The sequence below is a fragment of the Solanum tuberosum genome, unplaced genomic scaffold (assembly GCF_000226075.1).
Source record: "Solanum tuberosum cultivar DM 1-3 516 R44 unplaced genomic scaffold, SolTub_3.0 scf00040, whole genome shotgun sequence".
In the NCBI taxonomy this organism is placed as follows: Eukaryota; Viridiplantae; Streptophyta; class Magnoliopsida; order Solanales; family Solanaceae; genus Solanum; species Solanum tuberosum.
The window spans coordinates 1,727,425-1,750,761 of record NW_006238964.1 but is presented as its reverse complement, the minus strand read 5'-3'; the positions used below and the strand labels follow the sequence as shown (position 1 = coordinate 1,750,761).

The window sequence follows — 23,337 nt, the reverse complement described above, 5'->3', positions numbered from 1 at the left end:
TTTTTCCGGTTCCAACCCCCCCCCCCCCCCCAGTTTGGCTTATATAACTAGCTATAAAAAATAAAATTAATCTGTTATATTATTGTAGATTAAATTAGTTATTTAGAAAATGAATACTTTTGTCTTTTTTTATTATTAATTTTCGCATTTCAATATACATGTTCTTATGCATATTTATTTTTCTTAGGAGGCCAATAAAACTTTATGCTTATTATGTTTCTTAGTAAGCCAATTAAATAGCTTATTAATTCTTGCATTTTTATTGTTCATACTTCATAATATCTTCAACGCGTGTTAAATATTTTAATTGTACCCATTCTGATTTCTGGCCATACTGATATATTTTTTTAAAAAATATTTAATGAGTGCACATTTTTCAAATTTTATTTTGTGTGAATTCACGTGACGCCTATAGTGAAACAAAATTATATATAGCCGGCACTAATTCCCTATTTTTATCTGTCATGGATTACATTTTCACCATCATCTTAATTATTGAGTTTGATAATCCAAAATAAAGTATACAAATAAGCGCGATTTCCCACATTATTTTAGATCTCTTGTCCTTTTATAGAAGAATGAAAAAAAAATATTTTTCAAAATTTTTATGTATAAAAATAAAAAAAAATGATCAAAAATGACAAAAATTTAAAAAATATGTCATATAAATAAGAATCCCACAAAGTTAAAGTGTTTAACAACAAGTTTGGATAAAAATAAACTCTGTTTCAAGCTATTTTCCCTCTTTAAATAGTCTGAAAAAGAAAATAGTACTACCTAAAATGGACAGTGAATATATGAGAAATAATTTTAAACTGGTATATTCTTTAACACGTGACTAATATGATTGAATTCATGAACCTAAAATGTATTATTTAGTCTTCTGGTACTATAAGTGTTAGCAAATGATATCATATTACATTTAAAATATATATACATATAATATCTAGTTTTATGAATAATTATAAATTCACCTGCCTCAATTTTTGCCTATATTCACTCTTGGAGGCAGACCAGCAATGCGTTAATATACATATGATATATTAAACAATGTCTTAGAACTTCAACTAGCATGAAAATCTTTTTTTCTTCTAATTCCATACATTCAAATTCTTCTAAAAACAATAAAATTGGCACGTTAAATACCCTTAAGCACGTGGATTGCACTTATAAACAAGTAGAATGTAAAAAACATTTTAAGCAAGTAGTTGAAGCACATTGGTGAAGTTAGAGTGACTTTTGCTTAATATTTAACAATATATACACTTGGTCTCAACTTAGTCGTATGCATATTGAAAAATACATGCATGGCATTACTGTTAGTACAATATAAGTTATTAATTGATCGATCAATTCAAAATACGAATCGATAACCTTTTTTTTATATATTTTTTGCATAAGTTTTTCTCACTTGAAGTGGCGGCTTTGTTATCCTCGAATCTCCCCTACTAATAAAGGACCATGTATAAAATCAAACAAGCGAATCATTATAAAAAAAATTGGTGACATAAACAATTCAATAGGGTTTATCTAGTGATTGTCCATTTGTGTGATATGCCTTTTGTTGTTGATGACTATATGTCCAAGAAAAAAAACAAAATGCACACCTATATTATTATACCAAATTAATAATTTTGTCTATAGCATAAGCACAATCATTGTGAATCAACTGCATTTCTCATTTCTACACCCTTTTAATTGATTACAGAAAAAAAAAAACTCAAAATAAGAAGTAGGTAGGGTTGTAGAAGGAAATTAACATTTTTCAAAATCCAAAACCAAACAGAAATCCTAATTAATTAATCGAAATCAGAACCGTAAAATTAGTGAGAGTTTGAAGTTTCAAGCAATGTAGTACATTGGATCAGGCAATTTGAAAGTGCGCTGACCAACATAATCACCAAGCAAATCACTCCATTGATCTCCAATATTGCCAACAATTCTGTATCCATCTTTCACCAACTCCGCTCTTTTCCTTGACTTGTACTTCATTGATGATCCTGTATCATTTACTCCCCTGTACCCACAACAACAAATTCGATCGAGCCATTAAAAACAGAAAAACATTAGCTAGCTTTAACGAAGAGTATGAGTAGATGCTTACTTCAAGATGAGCCTAATCCATGAATGGTACCCAACTTTATTTAGGTTTGTAATTCTTATTTGTCTAAACTCTTCCTTTGTTCCTGAGATAAATACTGGTTTAATACCCATAGATAACAATGTATTATACAGAAACAGAGTTGCTGGTACTGTTGGTGCTTTTCCTTCTCTTGTCCACTCGTCGAATGTCGTATCGTTGTATTTTATCGACCTGAAAATGTTAATTAGGCGAATTTGGATGGGCACGCACGATTTAATCAATTTTAACATAATTGAAAAGTACTTACCCAAAAGCTACATCAGAACGAGCGTAATAAGGAAGGTTAGAGAGAGTAGTTTCATCAATATCAAAAACCCAAACATTTTTGCCATCTTTACCAATTTTGAGAGATTTGGCATACTGAATAGCCGCGGCGACTATATTATAACAGTCGTCGCGGTATTGTTTGCCAAGCATGTAGTGCCCGACGTAATCTTCGCATTGAAGGGGAACTGATGTCCAGTCCTGAATGTTGTTTGTTTCAACGGCTAAACGCCAGCTGAGGCAGTTGATTTGAGGTACATGGCTCCCCGAGGACCCGGTTTTCGGGTGCAGAGGGTGGATTTGGTTGGGAATTAAATCTGCCTGGGATGATTTTGCAGCAATGGAAATAAGGAGGAAGAACAAAATGAACTTCATGTTGTTGTTACATTTCATGTGTGATTCGTCCTTTATATAACAAAAAAAAGTTCCAACTAAGACGGACGCTCCTTTCATTTCATGACAATTTAGTGAATTAGTAACACTTTCTTTACATGATATCGATATCATTTATTTAGTTTAGTGCTTGAGATTTGAACTTTAGTAATGTAAAGTTAAAACGTGTAGTAATTATTCGATTATTGAAATGAAATAGATAAAATATTTTAAGGATTGAATTATTTCAGAGAATTAGGTATATCATCTTTTATATGTGATAGCTAAACTAAATAATGAGTATTAGAAACTAATGGATCTCCCCGCCTATAATTTTCGTTTTCAATTTTACTGTCCCTAACGCAATATTTTGTGTCGGACATACCTACTCCCTTTTTTTTCTTTTTTTTTTATATTTCATTTACATCATCTTAATTATTGCACTTGATAAAATAAAATATATTGACCATGATTTCTTTGATATTTTATTATACAATCAAACAAATACAAAAGTAAGGAGATGTATATAGTCAGTTGAGATTTTAAGATATATATATATATATATATTATTATTAGTATAAGAATTTTATGTACCATCGATCGAATCACCATGAATTGTGTAGTTTTTGCCACAAAAGGATAAAATGTTGTGTCCCTATCTATTAGTAATACATTTTTAATTTCCTAAGCTCAAACCGGAGAACTATAATTTAGAGTGAACGACCCCCCAGTCGCTCCATTGTACCCCTTGTTGATTTCCATTTTATGTAACTTGCTTTTCTTACGGAAGTCATTTTCTTTTTCTTTTTATTTTTAGGAAAATTATTTTTCTAGAAAAAATATTTTAACCAATTAAATATGAAAAAAAAAATTAAAATATTTTCCTCAGCACCACATACCTGTGTATAAGATTATTTAGCTTGTCGTTGGACAACGCAATATTTTGGCTGGGATGTACCTACTCTCTTTTCTTTATTTCATCATCTTAATTATTGCATTTCATAAGATAAAATATAATAAGTGCAATTTTTGTCGTGATATTTTATTTTCCATATTATTTTATCATCGAATAAATACAAAAGTAGAGGCATGTATGATTACATAAGATTTTCGTCCACTTATCGAAAAATTCCCTAAGATCCTTTTCATTTCTCTTCGCAAACTCTTTCTGAATATTGGTAACATCACTTTTCATAAAGTCAATAATATACCTCTTATTAATCTTCTAAAACGATAATTAATTTAAACTAGTTTTTTGTGTATGAAATCTACAGGAACAAAGGGAATTATACGTATGCTTTAATAGAATTCAGTAACTTTTTTACTAATCATGTCAATTATTCCTATTCACAAATGTTTTTTTTTTAAATTTTATCTAGAGTGGAGGATCTATCAAAAATAATAAATCTATCCCACATAAATAAAAATAAAATATGTATACATTCCACCCTCTCTACATGATATGTTATTATTATTGTTGTTTGCAATTTCTTTTCATCTTCATACTTGTATATACACATATTAAAATTGAGAAATAACAATTGTCATATCCGTTAACGTAACAGGTGACTAATATGATTGAAGTCACTACCAAAAGTTACCCAATAGCTGCATGCTTTTGACCAACGATGCCTATTTAAAGTCCAATGCAAAAGGGAAGATACTGATATATTTAATACTATTTACTAGTAAATTTTTTGTATATAATTTATCCAGAGGTACAATTATTGAACACACCAATAAAAAAGCTCTTCATTATGAGTTTTATCTTAGACGACAAAAAGAACCACCACCTATTACCTTTTCATTTTGAGCGATGAGTTACCTATAAGTTATATATGAATTTTTATATCACCCGATTACTTTTATCTATTATAACAAGTGATCTTTCTTATTTTCAAGATCACAAATTCAAACCATCAAATCGCCATGAATCTCACAATTGGATTATCCACTAAAAAGGATAAAACGTTCTCCATTAGAAAGCTTTGAATTTTTTTTAGGCTCGATCGATATCTATGGACCTTAAATCTTACTCAACCCCAAAAACTAATTCAAGAGTTAAGAATTGTCCTTAAATCATTGTATCCTTCACGTGACTTGCAAGAATATTGAGCTCACAGCCAATCAATGATGCCCAAAGGGAGACAACAATAGTAGCTCACGCCATCTACTTCAGACTTCCCTTGTGAATTCTACTCGGTATATTGTATATACAAAGTTTGAGTCGAGTTCTACTGAGTTCCATATTGACACATAAAAAATATACAAATGCAGATTGTGATGGAGAACTGGTTCAGGATACTCATGTCTAGATTCAGGAACAATCATCCAAGTCATGAATATCTAATAATGAATCCAAATAGCACATCTTGAGGATAGTTATACACCCACAATATGATACATTCATCGACAGCATCGGAGACAGATCTTGTAATTACTTTCACATAAGAAACAATTCATGTCGTCTACAGCAGGTCACTCTTTGAGACAGTTTAATTCCTCATCATCAGAGTTCTCAGTATAAATTCAACGTCAGGTCGCTTTAGCACCATGCTGGCTCAAGCAAAAGCACAACTGAGTGGTAAGATCCTTTAAGCGTGTAATCACGAGCAGCTTAATCTAATCCTTGTTTGCATGTCACCTTAATGGGCTAACCACCCAACCAGTGATTGGATTTTTCCTGCGAATTCTCGATGTTCTATGAGAACCACTTTGTAAACGTTCAAGGATGGTGTATGTGATTGAATCAGCTGCCAAACCTTGTTCCTTCAATTTCGCATATAAACTAACAGCTTCTGAAGTTCTCCCACTTCTCTCGAGACAGTCAAGTAGGATATTGTATGTCACTATATTAGGATAACAGCCAGCTGCAAGCATTTCATCAAATAGCCGACGTGCTGTCTCAACTTTTTCAGTCTTCCCAAAGCACTCAATGAGAGTGCTGTATGTTACAACATCAGGATTCAAGCCCTTCTCCTGCATCTCGATGAATTTCATGTGCGCTTCATCAATGTCTCCATTCTTTCCCAGACAATTTATTAAAGAGTTGTAGGAGACAATATCAGGTTTACAATTGCTATTCTCAAGTTCTTCAAAAATCTTGAGAGCTTCCCCAACCTCCCCCGCTCTACCAAAGCTAGAGATCAAAATGTTATAAGTAAATATGTCTGGTGAGGGGCCATCCTGTTTCATCTTTTCATAGAGATCATGAAGATGAGGAATCTGCTTTAGCTTCCCAAGTGCAGAGAAGACGGTATTATACATGAAGCTATCTGCTTTTACTCCCTTTTCATTCATCTTATTCAGCAGATCAATAGCCTCAGTTACTTTCTTAGAGTTGCATAAGCTCTCTAACATGGATAAGTAGGCATCACGATCTCCTCTATCATGGAAGCTCCACATATTGCAAAACAGCCTATGAGCTTCGCTTGCATGGCCTATTTTACTCAACGTTCTAACAAGATATGCGTATATCGATTTATTCATGTATCTCTTAGATATTTCCACAACTTCATCAAGTCTTCCAAGTTGCCCTTCTGCGGCCAATACATTTAAAATAATACTGTAAGTAAATTCATTGGGACGGCAACTATTCTCCACCATCTTAGAAAAGACAAAGATACTCTTATCAACCATGCGGCCTTTCGCAAGAGCTTCGATCATAGTATTATAAGCAATTAAATTTGGTGAAATACCCTTTGACAGCATTTCCTGAAAGAAAGAAAGTGATTCACCGGGCTTCCCTAATTTCCCAGTCATTCTAATCAGAATGGTATACGTATATTCATCAGGTTCGCAGTGCCACTTCTTCATGTCCTCGAAAACCTTGTGGACCTGATCAACCTGGCAAAGCGCTGCACATTAGAATCATTAGCCAAGCAGAACCATATTCATCATATATTTCAAGACTCACTCATGAAGTGGACTCAAAACACCTCTATAGCATTTTCAAATGCATGTATACAGTTTATTAAGTATTTTATCTCAGAGACAATAATTACATTTACAGAAATCAAAACTCAATAAAAAGAGATCTGATCATACTTGTATTGTTCCAATACCAAGTAATAATGATGGCACCTGTGACTAGAGACCGATTTATTTGAAGATAGATGAAATCAAAAGCTTTCTTTCGACTTTTTTCAATTGAAATCAAGACTTTTGCCAGCCCTCCTATTTCCCAAAGAAGGGCACGTTAAACCACTTGCCCATTCCTTGGTGAAAGAAAATGTTACCTTGTGATAAAAAAGGAAAGCTTGTGCCTCGCCAAAAAGACTTGGTTAGCTAAGTAGAGGCATTTCCCCAAGATGTTGGCCTTAAGATGCTTTATTCATATTTTGCACTAATGACTAATAAAATATCTTTAAAGCATCTTAAAAAACGTTCCTAGTTTTCAAAAGTATGTCCTTGTCCAAGGTTAAGTGAAAAATCCTCCTAATAGTTGCACTACATAGACTAGAACTCTTCCTATCTACCTTAGGGTAAGACACTAAAAGAGCCAACATGTGTGTGTACAAGAAGGTTTAGAATACTAGAAAAAGTTCACCAAGTTCCACCTTAGTTGGAGTATGAACTTTCATACCCAAACTTGTGACTCTAGTTTTTCAACTGCTAAGCCACCCCTCTGGAGGTAAAGGTAATGCACTTCATTTTGCATAACTATTCCTTTTCTATTTTGTATATATCTAAGACAGCTTGTTTCCATTGAATTGGTATACCTAGTGCGACAAAGTCAGTAAGGATTCACATTTCAGATGGAGAAACATGAGCTGAACCATCTATCCCAAACTTAGTGTTTATTGTATTCATTAATTTCAGAAATTGAAGTTACAGACACATCTTTTACACCATATGTTTCTTCCCAAAAAAGAATAGTTAATAATGCCACAGACAATGTCATACTGCAACTTAAAAACCTTAGATTCCAAAAAACTGAATAATATGAGAGACAATCACAAAGAACAAACCTTTTGGTCCCTAGCAAGAGCATCAAGAAGCATGTTGTATGCAAATATATCCAATCTGTACCCACGTCTCCTCATTTCTTGGTAAACTTTCAAAGCCTTGTCCGGATTGCACAGTCTGATATAGGCTTGTAAAAGACACTTATAACTATAGCAATTCAACTTCAAATCCCATTTTTGAACCAACCCCAAACACCTCGTTAGCTCATTAACACCATTCCCTTGGCCGTCACCAAATGTTCCAATAAGAAGATTGACAGTGGATATGTTTCCCTGAATACCAGTACGTTCCATTTCATCAACAATCTCGCGGACGCAATCCAGCCGGTTCGGAAGAGAAGATTTGGAGAGGATGAGAAGGATACGGTTGTAAGTGAAGCAGTCATGGCGGAATTTAGGGATTTCAGAGGGGCAAAATCGGAAGAAGCGAAGAGCGAGGTTTGGAGACTTGAGGGATTTGAGAACTTCAGAAGCTTCAGAGGGAGTTAGGGTTATTGTCAATGTATCGAGGTAATCAGATAAGTCAAGGAAAGGATCAGAAGAAGGGGAAGGAGGTGACTTCAGAATCTGGGAGACCTTACAGATTAGGTCACGGCGGGGAAGAGCATAGCCTCTGGAGTCGGTGTGAAGAGTAGGGGCATCGACTTCGACGGCGAATGAACGGCCATCTTCAGCTTCCACCACCACTCTGCCACTGTACTTGGTGGCGAAGCATCGGAACTGCTGCCGGAGCCGGTGACAGGGATGCCTGAGCTGCATGAATTATTTTGATATGTTCAATTGGGCACAGAGAGGAGGAAGAGTAGAGGAACCGACCACCAGTGTATGGGCTGTTCTACTTACCGGCCCATTACCCATTGGGCCGAGGCTCTTGATGGTTAAGGAAGGAATTAATATATGTATACAGAAGATACACATTCACTAATTTGGTATAAACACAAAGATATCAAACGCTTGTGCCAATTTATAGATGCTAACAAAATTAGGTAATGAAGTTTAGACAATTTGTCTATGTTAATATACAGTACTGAGTGCAAAATGATACAACTCTGCGCGAAAATTACAAGAAACAGCCTAGATAATATACAGTACTGATATCTGTGTAGATTGCATCACTATCTACACATAAAAAACTCACTACAACCAATAATATCTCAGCGTTTTCTGAACACAATGTTTATCATCTCTTTCAAATTTCTGCAGGCCACAATCTCAGTATCTCCAAGATCTAAAGCTGACAGTGATGTTTCAGCTGATTTGGGAATTATACATTTCTTGTATCCCAGCTTCACCACTGTGTTTATCCTTTTGTCCATTCTTGGTACCTAATTTTTTTTTTTGAAAGGGGAACAAACATAAGTCGATCAGAACAGGAGAAAGAGGAAGAGGAAGAGGAAGAGGAAAAGATCGTGTCTTGTGCACGGTGGGCAAGTATGGTGAAGCATACAATCTCCAGCTAGAAACCATAATGTTTTTTCTTGAAAACCAAATGGCCTACTGTTGGATGCATGGAACACAATTAATGATTAATTCCTAGCAACAGTTGTGCTGAAGGTTAGATAGTATGCATGAATAATAGTTTATTTTTTATAACAGAGGAAATGGAAGACCATTAAAGCATACTCATGAAATCAGAAAAATCATGTAATATGGGAGGGCTAAATTTATGAGTTTGAACAGAAACCAACAATTATAGTTTGAATCATATTTCTGCCTTTTTCTAAAAAAAATATATTGATATCAACTGGCTTATTCAAATTTGAGGATGCTATTTGTTCTCAATGCATTGTATGAGGGGTCCACATAGCATCCTCTAATTTGAGAAAGCCATGTTATCAGGATGCAAAGTCCAGAAATTTTACAAAAAAATACTTTAAAAAGTGTACAGAAAGTTGGAAAAGGAGGGTTGGGTAAGTATACATACCGTACGAATTTCACCACCAAGGCCAATTTCCCCAATGAATGCAATGCCCACAGGAAGAGGGAATTCCAAAAAACTGAAAAGGACACGACACACATGCTTACAAACATCTACATACTTGACAAGAAATGTAAAAACAATTACAAGTATGACAAATGCAGAAATCCACGAGTCTATTTCACTCTCAAGATTGATATCACCCTTGTGGTGTAAAAGAAGGTTCCAATTCATGTTAAAGAAGGATAACCTAAATTTGACTGGTTATACTGAAAACCAGCGCTATTATCAACTTCAGCAAAGCCATGCACAAATCTGTTTGTTTTACTTTAATAGGGCTAGGGCATTGGTCATGTGGTTCACATTGTTTTGCTTACAGCTAGGCAAATGTATCTTCCAATTCAAGACAAAGCAATTTCATGTCATCAAGAAAAACTGCATGATTTTTTCTTCTTTTCCATTTCTGTTCATTCACTTCTCTCTGTCTTTTACATAGTAAGGTATTAATGTACAGAAAACATCCACTAATATCAGGTATTCCTTCGTAATTAATGTGACACCATTTAGCTCAGCATGGAGTTTAAGCTGTCTATTTGACTTCTATGTTATACAAGAAGTAAAACAAATTACTACTTTCAAAGTTAGTTACAGGAAAAACACCCCATCAAATTATATGTTTGATTAATTGAAAGAATTTGACCTTTTAAAAATTGTGGCAGTTGTGTAAAATAATAATACAAATTGAGACAAAGAACTATGTAGGTGGTCGACCTGAGCAGACAGATGACTAGTATATATGAAAAGAATACCTGCTGCAAATTGCTGCTGCTACTGCAAGATCACCAGCAGTCTCTGACAGGCTAACACCACTGACAACATTGAGAAAAACGCCCTATAATCAAATTAAACAGGAACTATATCAAAGATCTAAATAATATATCAGATTGTAACAGAAAATAGAAAGTATACACTGAGAAACCAAATATATATATAACGGAAGACCAAATCAAAGAATACCAAATAAGACATCCTATGGAGAAATCTGTCCATGTAAAAGTGAATACATTACATTAAAAATTGCCAAATGCTTTAGTATATGTAAATGGTGCTCCTAATAGCCATTCTTTTTAAGTTGGTAAGGTTTTTCGAAATCAGACAGATCAAAATACCAATTCATTTGCATGAATGATCTCTCTTCTATTATGAAAACCTGGCCATTATGTTGCCAAGAAAGATCCAGAGTCAGGTGAAAGCCAGTTGATGGAAATTAACAAAAAACTTTAAAATCCAACTATCAAAGGGATCACAATGAAGGTAAAACAAGAATAAACTAACATTTAGAGTGCTTAAGTCATTTACCATAGAAGACTTTATGGGGTTACTGTAATCCACACAATCTAAAAGTCATATGCAGCACATAGAGAAGGAGCCATAAAAGGAAGAAAGTATTGGGGAAAGGTTCATTAGAATCATTACATTCTCTTGCAGCTTGAGACCAGCTTGCTTTATAAGAACCTGAATACAGCAGTAAAGAAAACGTTATTTGCGAACTTCAGCATATCTGATCCAAAATACTAGCCCATGGCATCTGAATTATTCAGTTTCAGGATATGAAAAGGACATATCAACAATTTCCAAGAATATTAACTGGTTTCTGTACAGTAATAAAGAACCAGTTAATTTGTAATCTTCAGCATAGCTGATTCCAAAGAAGTAGCCCATGGATTCTGAATCATTCAGTTTCAGGAAAAGGACAAGGGAATATCAACGATTTTCAAGAATTGGCATGTGGGCCACAAGTTTCATCACATGTAATTTCCTTGCAAAATTTCTTTACGAGTTCATTTAAACTTTGGAAGGAGTAATCACTCACTGAAATTATCATCTCAGCTCTGCCAGCTTGAACACCATTTACTTGTCTTGAGACAGATGAACCAGCAACACACAATGCCTACATGGATATAGACTTTCTTCAAACGATAAAAGAATGTATGAGAAAATATTACATTAGAAGAGCAGAATCTTATAAGGCCTGGCCATTGACTTGAAAAAAAAAAACATTAGAAGCGCAGATTCATGTGGCCATAACTAGAGAGTTACTTGCTTAAATCACAAGCTCTTCCTTCCCCTCATTGGTACACCTGTGCAGTTGTCATAGCTTTTGGAGAAAATGTAGAGAAGATGTTGCACAAGGAAATATCACTACACCATTTTTGTTTCCAGGACCTGATTCTAGCTCCATTGCTCACTTGACTTTGATGTTTGTCATAGAAATTCCACCCCCACCACCCCAATATCTTTGTCATACCCCTCCAATTCCTCTCATATCTTTGTTATACCCCTTCATAGTCCTACCCCATAAGGCATGGTAATTTAATCAGTCCTTCATTGTCCTTGGGTTCCATTTTTGTCTATGATGAACCTTCTTCACAACCCTTGAGAGTTGAGAAGAGACTAAGTCACATGTTAATTGCTAGACTAGGTTGGCACTCTGCACTCGGCAGCTTTATACAAAAATGATAATTACAAGAACAATAACTAATAAATGTGATTATCGGGACTCTGGTGTAATTTGCAGGATGTATATTGGAAAGATAGCATGACAGACTTTATCAGCTAACTACTGGAGTAATCTCTGGTAAGGGAGAACCCTCCTTTCTGTTTTTGCACAAAGACCTTCTATTCTGTAATTACCAGAACTAGCTTAGTGCTTGGCAGCTTACATCAAGAGATACCCAAAAACAAATTATTGCATAAAGACATACCTGAATTTCAATAAGAAAGGCTCGAGATCCATCCATAATTACAGTAACAGCTAATCCAGCCAGAAACTCAGAATCCGACTGCTGTTCACTTAGAAACATTTCACTTGGGTTTGAAACAGCCTGCAAGCCTGATTGTGACATTTCAAACACTCCAAGCTGCAAGCAGAACATGTCAGAGCATACAATAGACAAAAAATACATTTAAAAAAAAATCAGGAAGTCACTAAGGATGGTCCAAATATTCAGTATGATATTTCACAGATAATCATAACTAGTCCTGAGATGAGATCCTACAAAGAGAATAGCATAATCCATACTAAAGGGGTTTGAGAAATCTTTTGACAATTTTACTCTATATTAAGTCAGGCCTCTTTTGTCCTTCAAATTAACTTTTGGAAAATCTTCAACCATGATTCATGCAATGCATAGATCTTCCTTTTAAGTTGCCCCTTATCTCCCCATCAAACAATGAAAAAGAAGCTTTGTCTCAAGTTCCATGAACATCTAAAATCATATAGAGCATTTCAACAAAAGGAAAGAACAAGAAAAATGAGCAGAAGCATCTGAATACCTCATCTGTGGATCCAAATCGATTCTTCACTGAACGAAGTAAACGATGAGATGAACACTTCTCTCCCTGCAATTTTCAATGGGTGACCCGAGTATTGATGAGAAGCAGATATGGCATAATCAAAAGCAAGAATAAGAACCTCCTAAAGGAAGGAAAAACAAAAGAGAAAATTCTTCTACGGAGGATGTGTAGTGCTCTGTCTTGCAAGAGCGGACTCCAGACACATTAAATTCTAAATGCAACCAAAAGAAAATATGCACAAACATAACTTATTATCTCTATTAAGTAAAAAAGGGCATGCAAACGAGCCAATGAAGCCACAAATTATAAAGGATACACCCAAATGTTCATGGACTCTGAATAAATTAACCAAGCATTCTACACTTGATCACTAAAAAAAATAGGCACTTTACCATACAACATTACTAGCATGAGCACATGGTTTCATCTTCAGTGTCAAAACTCAAAAGCCATATCAAAATCTCTTTAGTCTCTTTAAAAGATAAATCCAAGCTAGAAAAAAACATGTGTATACAGCAAATAACATCAAAGTATGAGAAGATACTGCTCAAATCTGAAATTCAGAAGGTACCAACTTCCATATAGAGAACAACATCAACTATGTGTTCCAAGACGCGAGGACCAGCTATTTCTCCAGATTTAGTCACATGTCCAATCTGAAATTTCCCAAGTTTAGCATCAGATCAACAGATAAATAACTGGCAAAGAGAATAGAGTTAAATTTCTTTAGACCTATCAATGGATTCTGGCTGCTGACAGCATATCATCAAGTCAGAAAACAAATTCTAGTTGTGCATAGGTTCATAACACATAGCAAAAATTTATCCATCGAAGAAAAAAGAGTATATCCTCTGATAAGGTAATCGAAATGATACCTCTCAAATAAAGGTGAAACTCCTCTTATTATTTTTACCTCTGTCAAAAAAAATACTATATAAAAATATTGAGATAATTTAATTTACTTTTGCGAAGGAGGAGAGGACGAGAGGGTAATTAAAGAAAGCCACCTAACGTGACAAAAAAGACAAACAACCTTAAATTAAGTTAAAGCAATAAATATCATCAACCAGATGTCTTAAGTTAAAGCACAGTGCTCAATTGTCCATCCTCACCAGAAACACGGGGATATTGGTCTTCTTGGCAAACCGCAGCAATACTTCTGTGCATTCTTTTACCTGTCATGAATGAATCAGCGTTAAGTAAGATGACTGAACACCTTAGTTAGAAGCAACTTGATGGTTGTCTATCTCATTAGTTTAAAAAACAGGTAAACAAAGCTTTATCAAGACATCCTTTAGAGGCAGATTCTTTTCTGAGAACTCTGTTAGCACAGCTGCCTTGAGACAAAGGATTTATTTATAGGAAGCTTCTTCACATGATAGCTTTCAATGACAAATGAATCTAGATCTACCCTCCCATTCAAATGGATAAAAAGCTTGGATGAACTCTCAGCAAACCTCTCACTATTACAAAATATAGCACAAAACAGTGAACCTGTGATAATACAAAAGGTAGTACAAAACAGTGAACCTGCGATAGACCACCTGCACTTCCAGTTACTCCTCTCAGATATACTGTCTGGATGGAATCAATTACCAAAGCTCGCAGTGAGAGAGTTTGGGTCTTTTCCAAAATATCCTGAAGAAAGACGGCAACATGGAATAAAACATAAACTCATCAGATTTATTCACTCTAAGCATCTGTTAAACAATTATCTCATTCTGCAGCCTTCAAGTAATCCAGATTATTTGTTGAACAAATATGCAAAGGACCTAGCCTTTACAAGAGAAACGAAGCACACGAACTAATACAAAGCTATCTTTCATCATTGACATAGATAAACGGCCTATCTTTCATTAAATGATCATTTTTATAGTTTGCATGTTTAAACATTATAAAGATAAAAGTATTGATATTCCCATCCTTCACTTATAGACTCCTTGAGTGAGATGCAATTTCGGCTAAACATTGGTCACATCTAAAAATATCATAAGTTGGTTCAAAAAATAAAATCGAAGTACAACTAGAAAGATATTTTGGTAAAAACATGCTAGGCAATATACCACTAACTTTATGTTCTAGGGTCAGCAAAATCAGCTTGTCTCCAACTAAACAAAGACTACAAACATTTTACACCTAGTTAATTATGTGATGAAGTACTGAGGACGACTACTAAGTTCAAGCTTTTTGATTATTACAAGCCTATAAGGTGAAGTGCTTGCATGGTATAACAAGCCAATTTAAGATTACTAGTCAACTATCAATTCGAACAACTACTTAAAAAGGTCAAGCATACCAAAAATAAAATTGACATTCATAATTATTGAATGATATAAAAGGGTTAACCTCAACATCTGTACTTGCATATAAAAATAGTTCATCTGTCCCGATTCTCATCCGATCAGCTCTGTTCCCAATTTGCTCAATACTCTGCCATGCAGATGACTCAAGACAGTAAGATACCAATATTTTTCATGAGCATAAAATTGCATTCAAGGAAAAAGATTACTTAAACAAGAAAGCTAGGATATAAATTTGGAAAATTTACAAGCCATTAACATTTTCCCAAATTTTGTTTCGTGTATTACAAGGCCAAAAGACTAGTATCTGCACTCAAAAAGAGTGTGCTCCCTCAAATTTACTGAACTTGAAATCATGTAGTTTTTTTTATATAATTGCTATTCCCATTCCCTTTTCCAGATAAATCAATCACTTCTCCTTCATGAATTCATGCCCTTGGTCTAAATTTCAGTTTAGCAGATGCAATATATCAAAAGCTTAAAGAAGAATAATGGCATTGCCCAATTAAGGATGATAAGCGCCCACCTCTTCCCCAGACACATAGAGAACTGGTGCTGGTCCCCCCATATCACACCCCTCTGCAACTATGGCTGCAATCTTGCAATAGAGAGTAAGATAGTTAAAGTGATTGGAGAATAATAGATAACTCCAAATAATATGACCTAAAATGAAAAGCTTATGTCGCACACAGCATCATACCTGTAACAGTAATGTGCTCTTACCAACACCCGGATCACCTCCAATTAAAACTAAGCAACCTGCAACATAGAAAGGTGAAAAAATGAATTGGTCCTTGTTGAGAAGGTAGAGACCAACTTATCTATTAAAGAAAAAGGTAAAGACCAAATAGCTCTCAATAAGTCAAAGTCAAAATGCTCCACGAAAGCAATGGGAACATTTAAATAGTGAGAAACAAAGACTAAAGGTAACCTAGAGAGTGACTGTACATTTAGCGGCATTTATTTATCTGCAGGCATAGATTTAAAGTTGGTTGATGCTCCTAATCCATCTGTGGTACAGTTCAAGGTGTAGCCTATTATAGTGCTCACCATAACAAATACAGGTAAAAAAGAATTACAGAATGCAACAACTCTGGAAGCTTTCTTTTTAATTTGCAGGTGGATAACTAAGTCTTTTATATAGAATATACTCGGGCTTCTAGCAAAATTGCAAGGTTAAAGTGCGCTGTAGTAACCCAATTTCATTAAAAACAGAGTAGCAAGCTGACTACATTACTTTAGTTATTGCTGGAATTCTTACAGAATAGTATAGATACTTGGGTCCATAAATTCATGCCTCATGGACCATTAATAACAGAGTAGCAAGACAAAATGAACTTCATGTAAAAGCAGGGTCTGAACATGGCAGTACCTGGCACAAGACCACCACCAAGTACTCTTCCCACTTCAGCTCCAAAAAGGCCAGACCTATAACAAGACCATTAATTCAGAGTGTTCATTGACATTTATCAATGATCTCCCTATATTATATATGAACCTTAAATGGCCAAAAGAACTCATCCAATGATATGAACTTAGAAAGATGCAGTAGCATTCATTTTTACATTATTAAATTCAGTGTTCCACTAGAATCAAATTGATTTACGACAGTCCACCGGGTCCTACAGTCTTGTCAAAATTTCACCTAATCTAAACATTCACTCCTTCGAGAAGCTAGAAAACTTGGTAGATATTCCAACTAAAACGACAGGATTAGTATATAAATAAACTAGAAAGCCAAAATATTAACATCATATGCATAATACATAGACAAACTCAAATTCATGTTGGTACAAACTGTCACTTCACTTACAGAGGGATTCGCCAATTCGATTGATTAATCCCCTTATTCACATCCGTCAATTTCGTGGGCATAGCTCTAACAGACTGATGTGGCAGCCACGACCTTTTCACATTCTCTAAAACCTCAAACCCACTCGTGAGATGCTCTACCCCTTCAGAAAACCGCTTCATAGTATTCACCCCATTACACTGCTTACATATCCCCCACCACTGTCCATCATCATACCCACAATCAGAACACACCCACACTGTTTTACTCTTCCCTTTCCCCTTCTTCTTGTTCCCATTCCCTGTAACCTCATAAACCCTACCCTTTGAACCCAAAACATTGGAGTAATTTGCACTCGATTTAGACTCCCTTTGCGGAACATTCTCACCACTAGGGTTTTCTCGAGCAGCTGAAGGAGCGGCCCAGCCTTGTACGGCGTCTTCGGTGAGAGCTGTGGACTCTTCAGGGAAGTGTTTCCGGCGAGTAAAGTGGAACTGGCGAGAGTTGCATATGATAGTGAAACGGAGAGATGAAAAGGGGTTTGATGGAGGGAGATTGAGCAAGTGTTTTTGGAAACGGAGAGCTCTTAGTGCTTGCATGTTTGGTACTTGCATTTACAGAGAAAATGGAGGATTCCGGGAGTTTTATAGGCGCAAATTTTGAACAGAGCACTCCCACTGACTGATAAACGGCGGGAACGGAACTCGCTCTTATTAGCTTTTTGGTAACCTTTTTTTTTCTATCTTCCGGTTTTCAATATTGTATTGACCCCACTATATTCAAATTATGTATCCATTTATTGGAACAAAACAAATGATTTTTTTTTTTTCATTTTTGAGTCTCGAATTCAAAAACTTTTGTCGGGCATGACTAATAAATATAATAAAAATAATAATATATTCAACATAATTTCAGAAATTGAATCCATAATTTAACGACTAATGAATGAAGAACTTATGATTCATATTTTATAGAATAGTAAATTTTCCGTTTGATAATAAATTGGTACTTATCTCTCATAATTTATTTGAAATACATATATAATACCAAACAAATATAGTTTAAGATGCTATACGTCTACTTAGGAGTTAGGACATACTATGTTGAAGTTCAACCAACTACAAATTAAGTAAAACTTAAGGATATATGATTCTATTTATTTATTTTTGAAACTTAGTACAATTAAAATCTTCAATTGAAGATTAAAGGCGATGTAACTAAAATATTTGGCATGATGTGTTTTTTTTAAAAAATAATTGCATGAATTTAAAACTCCGTTACCAACAAAAAAGGAAATTAATATAAAATCTAAATTATATTCCCTTAATGGATTATAACAAAAGTTCATATTTTTTTCATCAAACGATGCATTCATCGACATTAAATGTAACATCAAAAAATTATAATTGTATCTTTTTGTTAAAAGGAAAGGCTTCACTAAAAACTACTCAACTAAGCGTTCAAGCATTTAAAGTAAAAAAAATCATGAAAAACACAATTTGTAATTAGAAAAGATGTTCGAATTTTAAAAAAGAAGAACAAATGAAATCCAAGACAAAACATTTTTTTAATATTCAATTTAATCTATCGTTCGCTAGTAGTTAAAATGGTAAATAAAATCATCCATCTAAGAAGAATTAATCTAAATAGTCACCTATTTAAATGTTTAAATTAAAAATATCAGTATATAATTTATATATATTGACTAAAAATAAGTAAATAGTGAACCATTATACATGTTTAGATATGTCTCTCTAAAATACTTTTTCTATTTTCACAAAATAAAGTTTTGGCAGGATATATTGTTATAACCTATTTGCATAATTATACTGATAAATTATTGTTATACCGATATATTATTGTGGTCATCATATCATAGGTTATAGCAAACACAAAATTCATATTTGTATGTTATAGCAAAGTTTGCATAATTGCACTCCATTGCAAACATATATATGTATAATTCGCTATACATATACAAAAAAAAACAGTTGTATAATCTTCTTTGGTATACATATACAAAAAGATCAATTGTATAAAGTGAGAGAGGCGAGTGAGAGAGCGAGATCTGGGAGAGTGGCGAGCTAGATCTGGGAGAGGGGAGAGAGGGGAACGAAAATATATGTATATATACAATTTTCTCTCGCTTTATATAAACACAAACGCACTTTATACACTTGCGTTTGTATAAAAAATGAGAGTGGCGAGCGAGATTCACTAGGAGAGAGATGAAATAACAACAGTTTGCTATGAGGTACAATTAAATCAAACTATATTTATAGCATTTAATTTGAATTAATAATTTGTTATTATATACAATTTTCCCTGGGATGTATATGGGTAAAAATTCCAAACATGGCCCAAAACCACGAACTTTTCCCCCAATTAAAAGACCGACTTTTCAAGACGCATCTTGACCCGCTCCATATCACGTTAGGGTTTTGAGAATTAGAGCACATTCCTGAAATTGCACTACAGCTGCAGGAGCTTTTCGTGCAGTTCAGATTTTGAGAACCAAAAATGGGGAAAGCAAAAAAGGCTCCCAAATTCGCAGTGATGAAGAAAATGGTTACTCACAAAGCAATCAAGGAGTGAGTTATTGTGTTGATTCCCTCTTTCGCCCATCTATTCTCGTATTTGTTTTTATTTTTTGAATTTTAATGGTGTTTTAATTCCAGGCATAAAGAGGCAGTTTTGAACCCTAATAAGAAAGATTTAACTAAAGAGAAGCTCCCAAGAAACGTGTAAGTTTGTATTTTAGCTTCAATTTCTAATTTAAAGCAAAAGACTTTGTTGATTTTGAATATTGAGTTTCTGGGTTATATGTTTCAGGCCTTATGTTTCGTCTGCACTCTTCTTCAAGTACAACACAGCTTTGGGGCCGCCGTATCTTGTTTTAGTTGATACTAACTTTATTAATTTCTCCATTCAGAATAAAGTAAGTGGCTTCTTTTTAATTTTGTAAATTAAAAGAATTTATTAATGTTTCACAGGCTTGGTGTTGTCTCCGCTATATATTTATTCCACCCAGCATTAAGCCTTCAAGTTTGTATATCTTGTTTGTACCATAATATGTGTTAGGAAAAAACATAGGATTCTTAAAAAATCTCACATCAGAAAGGTTTGAGTTGTTGAGAATTTATGTGGATAAAGGGGCTGTGACATCCATTATGCTTTAAAATTCCGGGCTTGGCAGCTAGAAATCAACTGAGTATCATATAACTTTAGATATTTAACTATATAGGTGATAGAAGTTCTTGCTGAGCTTTCTGGTGCCCGGAATGATTAAGAACAACACACATTTTCTTCTCTCAGATTCATTGTCTTTCCCTTCCTTTATTTTCCATCAAATAAGTAGATAGTAGTTGCCTTTCTACAAAAAAGTCAGAGGACAGTGGTTGCTAGTGAATAATGTGGATTATATGTTATTTTTGTTGGCTCTCTGTCTAATGATGTATTTTACCTTGATATATGGTTTATTTCTGATTTCTATGACTAAGCTGATCGAGCTTACCTCTTTTGTTTCAGTTGGATTTGGAGAAAGGGATGATGGATTGCTTGTATGCCAAATGTAAGTTCCCTCATCCCTAGGTGGTTTCTCACTTTCCCCATCCCCGCTTCTTTATCACAATCTTCCCTTGGTCGAATACATTTGTGTTTAAAGTATGGAGGCACATAATAGTTGTCTCAAAACATTGTCAAAATGAAATGAGATAACTGTGTTTTTTTTGTTTTAATTTTAAAAATTCTTGATGCAAGTGATTGCTACTGTGATCTATCTGAATTCATCACTGAAAAATCTCAAAGAAGAACTGGATTTGTATTTACAGAAAAGTTACATATTCTCCTTCCACAGGTACTCCTTGCATTACAGACTGTGTCATGGCTGAGCTTGAGAAGCTGGGTCAGAAATACCGCGTTGCTCTTAGGTACTTGTTTCAAATTATCTTTTGATTCTGTCACTAGTCAAAATGTATTAAGCTAATTGCTGTTTAGTTTTGTCCCTTTTTTTCTCACACTTGGGAAGGGTGGATGATTAGCTAGAGCTGCGGTTTTTGTAGAGAAACTTCCCCCATATATATATTTAGTGATTCAAGGGCATTGTTAATTAGTTTTTATGGTTATAATTTTGTTTAATTTAATATCAACATAATAAAACAAACTATATTGTGTATATCTAAGGCTTAATCATTTCTTAGTCCTTCCTCGAATGCAAAGGGAGAAGAAAAAATAGAAACGTTTTGTCACCAAAAAGGGGAAAAAAGAAATATGCAAGCATTAGTAGAAGCTTTATTCCTTCACATAGATAGTTACGAATTGACGAAATGACTAGTAGATAAACAGGAATCAATTCTGACCCCCACATGATGAAAAAAGTAAAAGGCCCTTAGACCAAAATAGACAATTTGACCTCAAGGAGATATGAGTTGATATGTGCTCCAAGGATAAACGCAGAACAGAAAACCTTGTTGTGGGTTGCCTGTATAAACTGTAAATAACTTATAATTTCTGCAAGACTGTTCTGTTTCTCCGTGTGCTCTGTTTTTTTTTGGAACCAACCATTTCATGAGGGCAAAGAATACTACCTCGCAGAGTCTTTTTTAGATCAATAGCAGGGCAGCTAGTAGCATTGCCTTAAATTGTGTTTAGATTGAGCAAATTATGTTACAAGTCATGCAGATGCTTTTTTCAGCTTCTAGTGATGATAAACTTTGTATAGAACTAATGGATTTAAGTTTCTGTAATCTTTTGGAAGTTCTATGCAAAGAATAAATCTGTTTCTTCATCTTTATTTCATTTAGATTATAATGTGAACTCCTCCCTTTCAACAACAGAGAAATTGGTGGCAAAAACATGTCTTTTGGTTTTTGTCCCCATGATAATGGATGTTCTTATTCCCTTAAATTTTTCTTTGTTGTAAATAGAATTGCAAAAGATCCCCGATTCGAAAGGCTTCCCTGTACTCACAAAGGGACATATGCCGATGATTGTATTGTTGAGAGAGTTACACAGGTATGATCTTAATCCATTGTGCATAATGTTCTCTGAATTTGTTAGTTGTGTAAACCAATTTGTAATCCTACTGCATGTGTGGATGATTTTATTCCTCTACAGCACAAGTGCTATATTGTCGCAACATGTGATCGAGATTTGAAGCGTAGAATACGCAAGGTATGACAGATTAGCTTGTATCCCTTTTTTTTGTGCTCCTTTTCCTCTCTTCTGCTGTTTAACTCTCGTATTTTGTTTCTTATGTATGTATATATATATATATATAAATTTTCATCTAACGTTGAATGATCAGATTCCTGGTGTACCAATCATGTACATCACTCAACACAAGTACTCTATTGAAAGGTTGCCTGAAGCAACGATTGGTGGAGGTAAAGCCAACTCGTTGCATATATTGTCTCTTTCTTACAGCTGCAAAATCTTTTACTCGGAATTTTCCAAAAATCTAAATCCCTAGCACTTATGGGGGTTGAGGGGTTAGTCCCCCACCCCCACCTTGACGTTATAAAAAGGGAACACACTTATCCTTTTCCAGTCAATTGTTTCTCGATTTCTCATCTAATCTCTTCTTGCTTGTATTTCTGCAGCTCCAAGATTTTGATGATATGGAAGCTAACAATGAATTCCCAAGCTCTAGATGGTGGTTCCAATTGCCTACATTTTGTCACTACAACAAGACTTCCATCTCTCTGCAGTGTTGGATGATAATTGCTGAAATATCATTATCAATTTTGTACCTTAGGAATTTCTGTATCCCAATGATATGAATCCTTTTCATTTTGCTGGTTTCCGATAGAAAAAAAAATCTGCATTTGGGATGTACTTGCGGTTTGTGTGTATATTGTTGTGCTGAAACGCATACCTTTCTAGAATTATTAGCCACAATGTCTCACAGCGAATGAATACACAAAGTTTGAGTATTTATCCAGAAGAAGTGTTCTAATGTAGAATGTGATACTTTTGGGTATAATCCCTTGGCGTTGAGTATTAGGCATGCTTGATATGTACAGTCGGATACTGTCATAGCCTTGGGAATAAGAAAGTTGTTAAGAGTTTCATGGTGATTATTTCACTCTGTTGGTTTAGAGTTTGATTTTCTATCTCGTAATCTCCTTCCGCTTAAATTCTTTTATATATATAAATTTACCTATGACATCATTATCTACTAGGCCTAAAAGATACAAATGAAAACTATAATAATGCATTGAATT

General features: G+C 34.5%; 4 protein-coding genes across 4 annotated transcripts; 1 reads left to right on the top strand and 3 right to left on the bottom strand.

The window, feature by feature from the left end:
- Positions 1 to 1,655: 1,655 nt before the first annotated feature.
- On the bottom strand, positions 1,656 to 2,883 carry LOC102584576 (acid phosphatase 1-like). Its single transcript, XM_015306769.1, has 3 exons — positions 2,391 to 2,883; positions 2,105 to 2,314; positions 1,656 to 2,017 (listed from the first exon to the last, which is right to left on the bottom strand). The coding sequence occupies exons 1-3, from the start codon at positions 2,858 to 2,860 to the stop codon at positions 1,843 to 1,845; spliced, it is 855 nt and encodes a 284-aa protein (XP_015162255.1). The 5' UTR covers positions 2,861 to 2,883; the 3' UTR covers positions 1,656 to 1,842.
- A 2,232-nt stretch (positions 2,884 to 5,115) lies between these two features.
- LOC102603464 (pentatricopeptide repeat-containing protein At1g51965, mitochondrial) lies at positions 5,116 to 8,600 on the bottom strand. Its single transcript, XM_006342969.2, has 2 exons — positions 7,750 to 8,600; positions 5,116 to 6,625 (listed from the first exon to the last, which is right to left on the bottom strand). Exons 1-2 carry the CDS (start codon positions 8,503 to 8,505, stop codon positions 5,420 to 5,422), a joined length of 1,962 nt encoding a protein of 653 aa, XP_006343031.1. The 5' UTR covers positions 8,506 to 8,600; the 3' UTR covers positions 5,116 to 5,419.
- A 90-nt stretch (positions 8,601 to 8,690) lies between these two features.
- On the bottom strand, positions 8,691 to 17,876 carry LOC102603127 (DNA repair protein RadA homolog). Its single transcript, XM_006342968.2, has 15 exons — positions 17,135 to 17,876; positions 16,694 to 16,749; positions 16,022 to 16,080; positions 15,848 to 15,919; positions 15,368 to 15,451; positions 14,552 to 14,659; positions 14,134 to 14,196; positions 13,597 to 13,677; positions 13,001 to 13,066; positions 12,430 to 12,585; positions 11,538 to 11,615; positions 11,141 to 11,179; positions 10,474 to 10,556; positions 9,671 to 9,743; positions 8,691 to 9,071 (listed from the first exon to the last, which is right to left on the bottom strand). The coding sequence occupies exons 1-15, from the start codon at positions 17,725 to 17,727 to the stop codon at positions 8,901 to 8,903; spliced, it is 1,782 nt and encodes a 593-aa protein (XP_006343030.1). The 5' UTR covers positions 17,728 to 17,876; the 3' UTR covers positions 8,691 to 8,900.
- Positions 17,877 to 19,507: 1,631 nt separating this feature from the next.
- LOC102602793 (rRNA-processing protein FCF1 homolog) lies at positions 19,508 to 23,073 on the top strand. The gene is made up of 9 exons (XM_006342967.2): positions 19,508 to 19,704; positions 19,792 to 19,857; positions 19,946 to 20,051; positions 20,642 to 20,684; positions 20,970 to 21,042; positions 22,039 to 22,126; positions 22,229 to 22,285; positions 22,419 to 22,497; positions 22,714 to 23,073. The coding sequence occupies exons 1-9, from the start codon at positions 19,634 to 19,636 to the stop codon at positions 22,725 to 22,727; spliced, it is 597 nt and encodes a 198-aa protein (XP_006343029.1). The 5' UTR covers positions 19,508 to 19,633; the 3' UTR covers positions 22,728 to 23,073.
- The last annotated feature ends 264 nt before the right edge of the window (positions 23,074 to 23,337 follow it).